The 8,949-nt window shown below is 33.4% G+C and overlaps 2 protein-coding genes across 2 annotated transcripts in view; both read right to left on the bottom strand.

Annotated features, from left to right (window-relative positions):
* Window positions 1-545: 545 nt before the first annotated feature.
* On the bottom strand, window positions 546-1,924 carry LOC105627532 (60S ribosomal protein L34-like). Its single transcript, XM_012208812.1, has 4 exons — window positions 1,907-1,924; window positions 1,671-1,742; window positions 1,107-1,304; window positions 546-876 (listed from the first exon to the last, which is right to left on the bottom strand). The coding sequence occupies exons 2-4, from the start codon at window positions 1,733-1,735 to the stop codon at window positions 780-782; spliced, it is 360 nt and encodes a 119-aa protein (XP_012064202.1). The 5' UTR covers window positions 1,736-1,742; window positions 1,907-1,924; the 3' UTR covers window positions 546-779.
* Window positions 1,925-8,164: 6,240 nt separating this feature from the next.
* The window catches only part of LOC105627637 (ephrin type-A receptor 4), a 58,546-nt gene continuing 57,761 nt past the window's right edge, over window positions 8,165-8,949 (bottom strand). Inside the window, exon 13 of the mRNA XM_012208916.1 lies at window positions 8,165-8,429. Coding sequence (XP_012064306.1) covers window positions 8,165-8,429 — 265 coding nt within the window. The remainder of the gene's footprint in view (window positions 8,430-8,949) is intronic.

Here is an 8,949-nt window from a genome sequence, read left to right as displayed (position 1 = left end):
AACTGCAATGTTCGCTCTCATTTGTTTTTCCTTTTATTAATATTTATTTTGAATATTGAGAGCTCAAGAAATTACCATTTTGTTATTTTTAAAAATGTCTATTATAATAATATACACTGTTAAAAATTTCATGAAATTTAATACAATACTTTTAAGTTATCATTTGAACTTAATTTCATATTAAATTTATAAAATTTAATATATATGTTCATTTAAGTATCTATTGTAACTTAATTTTCAATTAAATCATTCATTACTTTTAATTTCGTTTTTTTTTACAACCACGAGCTTCATTTACATGTAATGAAAGCTCGTTATTATTTCTAACAGTTGTATAATAATTATGTAGTAATATTGTTATCATAATTAGAAACATTGAATATTAAATTTAAAAAAAATGGCATAAGTAGAACAAGTATAAAAAAATGTAATTGTAAGAAAAATTATACCAAATCGATACAAGTACTAACAGCAATATTCAGCATAGACGATTATATATCTATTAAACAATAATAGAACTCTTTCAATTCAAGTAACTAGACACATATAAGAATAGATAAATAACTTTATATTTTGTCTATTACGGTGAATTTACATTGAGACATGTTCAATGAATCTTTTATATTTATAGGATTCTTAATTAAAAAAAGGTTTTACTATACGAGTATGTTATGAAATAAGTTAGTACGGTATACTAAACAAGACATAATGAAATAGTGGCAACAGTTCATTTTTGGGATTTTATTACTTGTTTTATTTACTTAATAAAAAGCACAAGATTACTTCTCTGTCTTTTTCGTCTTTGCAGAAGCCTGCTGTGCTTTCATAACCTTATAGACGATCTTTTGCTCCTCGATCAAAAACGCACGCACAATCCTGAAAATCAGTGCAGTTTGTTATAAATATTATATAAACGTAGAACTTATTGCAGGTTTATTTAATAAAGTAAAGATTAATCCTGCTTTGAAGACAAATAATTGTTCTAGTGTATCAATATTTAAAATATAAGTATTGTAGGATGCTTTTGTTAAATGTGTAAAACATATAATTGATGTTTATTAAATAAATATTTAAAATATGAGCAATTTAAGATGTTAAATACATACCTTTCTTTTACACATTTGTGACAAAGGACTCCACCGTATACTCGCTTGACTGTTTTCTTACGTCTGCACATACGTGAACGCTCCATTGGTCTTGCAGGTTGGATACCCCTGAGTTTATCCTTACATTGTCCGCATCTTGGGATCTTTTTAGGTTTTTTCAGGTATTGGTAAACTAATTTACCACCCGGCGTACGTACGCTATAAACAAAATTCATCTTAGTTGTTAATAATAACTCACAAAATTTGCCAAGAAAAATTCACTTTAATATGACAGTTCTAAATACTTTGCAGAATACAGATTATTTGCAGTAAATATAATTAAAGAAGTAAATAAAATTGCAGTAATAATAATTGAATAAATGTTGATAAGAGCAACAATTTAAGATTAATGTCACTGTATGTAACACGTGAATTTTACGAAACTTAAAGCAAGCGATCAAAACATAACCTCAAACCTTTAACAATTTATCGCGATGTCATTAACAAAATAAAATTCCTCTGTAAATGAAAGTTAATGAATTTTATCTGACATTATCATTTATTACTATTTGTATAGATACTTACACACGCCTTCTGTTGCTTTTTGTGTTGTACGACAAGCGTCGCCGATAGGTTAGTCGCTGTACCATCTTGGTTCTGCAACATTAATTACTTTGTTAATAAAAGAAATTAAATTATATAGAATTGTAAACCATAATCGATCACCGCAGATCTCTGCGGAAATCATATGACATTAATGCATCTTACGATTGATACACGCAACATGGATATTATAAAATCGTATCAAAAATGCTACGAACCTTATCCAGATCCAAACGGAAGAGGAAACGGCATATTTCGAGAAGAGACGCTTTTACGCACGCAAATTATCTGGTGCTGTCATCTGTCCACAAAAATGTGAGTTAATAATAATTAAGAATACTTACGATTGATATTCATTTATCGATAATAGAAAATTTTTATTAAACATAAATAAATAAATAAAAATAAATAATTTTTTAAAAATATATTGTTATCATTCATTTTTTTATCATCTATGTAAGTAATAATTAGAAAAATAAAGATTTATGTGTATATATACATATATATATGTATATATGTATGCATATAGTAATAAATATAAAATTATATGTAATTATATTTTTCAAGTACTAATGCGCTTAAAAAACTATATTACAAAAAGACCTTTTGTAATAATTAAAATTAGTGCTCCCCAAAATTTTTATCAACAGAGCTCTCCAAGATGTCACTTTCCAGCTATTTCTTTTGCTGCAAGGCGTTGCGATATTTACGCTCAAATATAAAATGTTTTTCTATAAATAAAAAAATATATATATGTATAAAATATATATAACTTTCTTTAGTTTAAAAGTTTCCAATTTTCTAAAAGCAAGCACTTTTTTTTACATTCATGATGAGTTCTCTAGAATTTGCATATAATTTTTCAGAACTTTTGTAAATTTCAAAATTTTTCAGGTTTTTCATATTTCATTTTATAACTTTTTAGAAAAATTTTCAGATTTTTTCATATTGAAACATTTTTTATTGTTAAGAAAGTCTATATCTTTTCTAAAATTTTTTATGTATGTATAATATGAATTCTGAAATATTCTAAGATTTATTTCCAATAAAATCTGAAGGAGTTTTTCCAGAAATTAGAATGAGAAATCTTAAAATATTTTAGAATTCACATATGTGAACAATTTCAAGAAAAGACGTAAATTTTCTAAGTTTTTTGAAAAGTATTCCGATTCATATAAAAATTCTATGAAAATTTGTCATTAGGGACGCTTCAATCTTTCTTTCTTTGCACGAAATATAATTTTTAAATTACATTACGTCTTTCTAATAAATTGATTGTCATTGAAAATTTCCCATTTCAATTGCAATGCAAGACTTGTGGAATTATTATCAACAGTAAGAAACGTAAGGAATAATTATTATAATTAACTCCGTAGCGATCGATTTCAAAAGAAATGGCACAGAAATATTACTATTATCGAAATTTTATATTTTATTCCGTTATACTAGCAATAATTATATAATGGCGCGTTAACAAGATGCGAGGATAGAGAAGGAACAAATCGTCGCGATTTACATCGTATAAGGTATATTATTTATTATATCTTATGTACATTCAACATCGTCTTGACAACACCATAGGAAAAATTGTTTTTAGACACGTTCCAAAATTTGTCGACAGTAACTCCTTGCTCGCGCTTCTTTTTCCCCCTTTTGCATTTTTCTTTATACAATGAATCGAAGACACACGGAGGTGATTCGCTTAACCAATTTTTTTTTATGAAAACTCAGCTCGGCGAGTGTATATAAATTATCGTACGTATGTGTGTGTATGTGTTTTATGTGTGTGATGATTACGCGACGCGTGTGTGTGTCTGTCTCTCTTTCTGTGAATTATGTATAATATATGGGACGGTACCTGTGTATAATGCTTTACTTTTCCTCATAGATTTTCGTTTTTCGAAGCAGGTACTTTGACAGAGTTCGCTGTAAAGAGAGTCGTGGAAAGTAAAAATAAAAAAAAAAGAAAAAGAAAACAACGCGCTTGGTAAGTTATTTAATTAACGCTTAACTAAACATAATATAATATAATTAGTTGCGTACAGATTCGATACAACGTTCATTTATCACTGTAGCTGTAGCTTCGTTTCACATTCTTTTTACAAGACAGAGTTCACTCGGAAACTCTAGAAATAGGGGAAGAATACATCGCTCTGCCCTATAATAGTAATAGATAACTTATGATAATTAGAACGTTTTGCAATTTAGTCAGATCTCTAAGAAATAAATAAGGTTTTCTTCTTTTAATAAATAATAGTAGCGTTATAAAATCGATTACACAGGATTAAGCGACATAGGCAATTTTCTTTTCTCAGCCGCTTGCCGTTCTCGCTTTCTTTCTTTGCTGGCAAATTGAAAAAAGAAGCACTAAAGAGAAAAACAAAAAATTCACCGCAACGGAGACACTCGAGCGAATTGAAGTAATTTTGATTTTTCAGGTTTTCTCCTGATGCTCTTTTCTCTCCGATCTCGTTTCTCTGAATAAAATTTTATACGTATATGATTTCTGATAAAAAGTCCATATTTAATTAAATATAAATATTAAATACATATATATGTTATTATATATAAAAAATATGTTTTCTTTCTTTTCTCTCTATAATCTCTGATAATCTCGTACATAGAAAAAAATAATAAAAATTGAAAAATTAGGATAACTTTTGCATTATGTTTTTTCACAAAAAGTGAAGTTTGCGAAAATAAAAAAATTATCCATATAAAATCATATTTAATATAAAATTGTATACAAAATTACATATAGAATATTATATAATGTAATTGCAATTTTTTTTTAGAAAAAAAAAAAAAAAATACAAAAGTTAGTTTTTAAATTATTTTTTCTACACATAAACAAAAATTATACGAACGAAATTATATCAAAGAAAACATATAGACATATCTTATGCATATGTATCTATTTATATTTAATGATATGGATTTTTTGAAGAAAAACTAAAACAATGTAACATGAAGTATGATTGAAAACTTTGAGAGCGTAGAGTAAAATTTCGTTCCTTTCTAGGAGAAGAAAAAAAAAGTAGACTGGAAATGATCCTAAGATTTCTGCGGAGAAATCGAGGAAAACAAAAGAAAAATCGGAGAAGTCCTATGCGACGTACCTCGCTCTCATCTAATATATTTTCGATTTCGTATATTTTCTCTCCCCCTGTGCCTAACAGTAGCCATGTGTGTGTTTCTGTGTGATATTGATAGAGCTCTATGAAATCTAAATATCGAAATTAACAGCATTCGTAAAACTTCAGGTCGCACTCGCAGACTCATCGCTAAAACACAGACAATTATAGCTTGAGAAAGTTCTTAAAACCTTTTTCTTCCGTCCGCGGGATCTTGGCTGAATTATTACCGAAGTAAATTACAAATGAGATTATGGCTCAAATTCGCCTAACGCACACGACTCTCCTTTCTTCCGTTTCCCTTTCAGCCGAGATCCCGCACAATCTCACCGTTTTATCATACCTTTTTTCTCGTTTAATCTTTAATACGAACATTTAGGAAGATAGCGCTATCGATAATTAATATTTTCTGAAATTTGTTAACATTCTCTATATAAAAATCTGCATTTGGGTATTCACTTATTGCTTCATAATCGTCGCCGTTCTTCAGTAGCCTTCTCTCTCTTTTTTTCTTTTTGTTTTTCCTAAGGGAGATTTTGCTCTCGCCGCGCAGCCTTCTACGATGTTTTTCGCTCTTCTCTTCCGTTTCTTCACTGATACGTGCGCGGAAGGAGGTACGGCGAGTCGAAAGACACCAAAGCGTATTCCGACATTCCTTGCTCGCGGTACTTCGAGCAACATTTCGTTTACGAGGGAAACATCGTTGGATCGCGCTTCGAGATAGAAGCGATCGATTTTAATTACCGGTCTAGCGCTTTGCTGGAGCGAGACTTTCGCCTCTTCTTTGATTAAAGGAAGGAGAATTGGCTGGGACTTTGCGAAAGATGTTCGCTTTGTCGTTGTCTTGTATCTTGTCGAATGCGAGAAATCTCGCCTCTCAAAACACGCCTTCCGCTTCTCTCTATCGCGATCCAACGTTGCCTCGATATACATCGTAGACTATATTACTAACGTTAAACCGTTAAATTAGAAAATAAAAAAATTTCTCTGTGGCTCGCCGAACTCACTTGGAAGCCGTTTAATTAATCTCACGCGTAATATTTTCGTACGCATATGTCTGCCACTCCGTTGGTCTCTTTTTAAGATAAGTCGCCAGTAACGTGTGTATCCCGGATATAACGTATCGCGACCCGGGATGCAGTCTTTACGATTAGCGAATACGGATGTAACGAGATACGGTAAAACAAGCTTCTCGGCTCCTCTATCTTTCTGTTCTCTAAGGAAAGGAAACGGTTCTCTATTATGGATACATGTATATGTATTGGAATGGACGTTGCTTCGCGAGGAAACTCCTCGATCGGACTGTAAAAATAAAAAAATGTTATCTCTCGTGAATGCGCGTGCCTCGTATTGCACGCATCGTTGCTCGCGTATACGTGAGTATTTTTTCCGTATATCTTACACTCTCCGACTTTACATTTCATTTTCTCTTTATGTTTTTTCTCTTTTTCCGGCTAGCTTTTCTCTTTTGTCGTTCGCTATGATCCGAGAATAGAATCGAAGATCAATCAGAGTAATTTCAACTCGATCTCAAGTAACGACGCACGTCCCTTCTTGCGCTCACATTGCATTACGCGATAATGTTGATATGTTAACACATTGCTCACTAATAGGGGACGCGTTTGAAATCGTTTTTCCTCGCGTCCTTTGCTTTCCGATGCGAACGGATGTCTCTTATGCTTTTTTCCTATCGGTTTTACTTCCGTTCGTCCCTTTTCACAGTGTAGTATTTATAACACAATATTTATTTATATGTATATGTATATATAGAATGATTTCGCGATCGCACGCTCGTGTACATATAAATATAGCGCGAAAAATGGGTCGCTGCAGATTCTCGTCACTCACCGATTTCATTCACACTCACATTCACGCGTCCACTCATTTTCCATTCATTTATCCCGTGTCACGCAGTCTCGCGCTAAAATAACTCTTGCACACTCGCGTTGGCACATATTCGCTTCGTTCGTTTCGTCGTTTGTCATTATAATCGAAAGGTATACATATAGGCCGCGCGTGTACGACGTTTCCATATAGGTAATGCAAAGGCATAAAGTTGTAATTTAGCGTAAAGAGTAAACATTCTCTTGTTCTCGTGTATATTACCAGACATATGCGTAATAGTGTAATGCACTCGCTACATTCACTACACGAAATAATGAACCTACACTGTTGTCACGCTACCGATTTCGGAAACTACGATCTGATTTTTGGTACAGTTCCCTCGTGATACGGTCCTATATTTCTCTAATCGTCAGTTTTCCTTGTCAGATGCGTATTGCTATGTCGATCGTTATAGACAAACGCGTAACTTTAGTATACTTAAAAGAGGCCAGGAACAGACATATTCGAACGACATTTAGGCCGATATGTTCGCCGTTCAATGTTCTATATCGCAGATGCATACGAATTAAAATGAGCTGCCATTCAGTAGAAAATGTTACAAAACCTAACAAGCGCGATAATAGAATAGTAAAAAAAAAAAAGAATTCGGCTGTAAATCTCAAATGAAAGTCTCCGAAAAAAATGTATAGTGTATACAATCCAACAGTTGTTACACAAATACTTTAAACTAAGAGGAGAACATTCATAAGTGATAAAAGATTTCGCGGCAGTGATTATAGGGCTCGTTTATTTCCGTTGTCAGTCTGATCTTTAGATAGATCGATCACCGAAACGGCTTAGGAAATGAAAGAGTTTTGGCGCTCGTTGTTCGTGGGAGAGTATGTTACATTTGATCCCATTAAGACTCTTTCACAATGATCTTTCAAGAATCACATTCTGAAACGAGCTTCGTGAATGATCCGTTCCCGTAAGGCGTTAGATTTCTTTGACACTTACAAATCACGGAAGTTTCGCAATAGGTGTGTCGTTCTATATATTGAATAAAAGTCGTTGCACTTTATATGCGAGATGGCGAATGCGTGGTCCTCGTACTCCCTCTCTTTGAGAGGAGTAAATGCGAAGAATGGATTTCTTTTCGACTCTCGCTAACGTGGAATGTCTGCAGCACGAATGCTTTGAATCTCTCGGTTAAAGTGAGACGATGTTCGCGTATCGTTTCGGAGGTATCATGAAAGCTTTGCCTCAAATGAATCAACCCCCAATTAGTTCAACGGATCTATTTGCGCGCGAAGAGATATTCTTTCGAGGACATCGTTGCTCTGACTAGGTAATCACGAGTCCTAGATGATACATGGAAGGGTCATCGTCTCGCTTCTCGCGGAGGCGACGCGTCGGGGCGCCTCAAATTCGTGAGATCCATAGGGATAGCGATGTTCCGTGCCAATCAGCCGATTTCTACGTACGATTCGTTCGCGGGATTTGAGGTCGCGGTCATGGTTACACAAGGAAACCCTGGGAAGTGGCGGACATTTGCGCCCGCAATGCCGTCACGCTGTTCATGATCTTCTTCTGATGTCCTACGAGCGTTATGCCGAGGGCCGTGAGCTCCTGGACGGTGACGCGCGCTGCTGCCTCCAACGTCGTCACGCCCGCCCGCTCAAAGCTTTCTGCGTATCGTGACATCTTGATGGAAGCTAGCCACTCGCTGACGGAATTCAATTGCGTTAGATCCACCGCATCTGGCGCCAGTGGATTTGTGCCCCTGTTAAAAACAACAAGGTAAGAAATATCTCTTTGTGCACGAATGAATAACGTTCACAGTAAGGAAGAGTACGAAGAAGTAAAGGTAGGTATACGAGATTTCAGGATTTTTTAAATTCTTTCGCTATCCAAATACATTCACATTCGCATAATTCAAATGTATGTTTTGGATTTGCTCATTTGCTATCGACATCACAAGTTAATGACAAAGAAGCTAAAAATAAAATAAAGAAGATGATAGTTCGGCTATAGACCGCTAGATAGTTCATCAATATTGAAGTTACTAATGTCTTCCTTATTTCATAGGATATCGGGTTACAAAATACTATGTGCGGAATATCATTAATTAATAATAATATATTCTTAATAATATTCGTTTCATTAATGTTTCATTAATAATATATTCTTAAATTGATCAAAATTATTTTATTTCTATGTACTTCTAGATTATACTATCAGTATGTATTGGTTGTAAAACGTATTGATTCCTAACTTTACGTACACGAAGAAGAGATATATAT

Source organism: Atta cephalotes (genome assembly GCF_000143395.1).
Source record: "Atta cephalotes unplaced genomic scaffold scaffold00009, whole genome shotgun sequence".
In the NCBI taxonomy this organism is placed as follows: Eukaryota; Metazoa; Arthropoda; class Insecta; order Hymenoptera; family Formicidae; genus Atta; species Atta cephalotes.
The sequence above is the reverse complement of the archived record's forward strand: the minus strand, read 5'-3'. Positions and strand labels throughout refer to the sequence as shown.

Coding starts and splice junctions, on each gene's coding strand:
- LOC105627532 (XM_012208812.1), bottom strand. CDS start 1,735: ATGGTACAGCGACTAACCTATCGGCGACGCTTGTCGTACAACACAAAA. Junction 1,305..1,670: donor AAAAGCAACAGAAGGCGTGT/GTAAGTATCTAT, acceptor TTTTGTTTATAG/CGTACGTACGCCGGGTGGTA. Junction 877..1,106: donor CACAAATGTGTAAAAGAAAG/GTATGTATTTAA, acceptor ACTGATTTTCAG/GATTGTGCGTGCGTTTTTGA.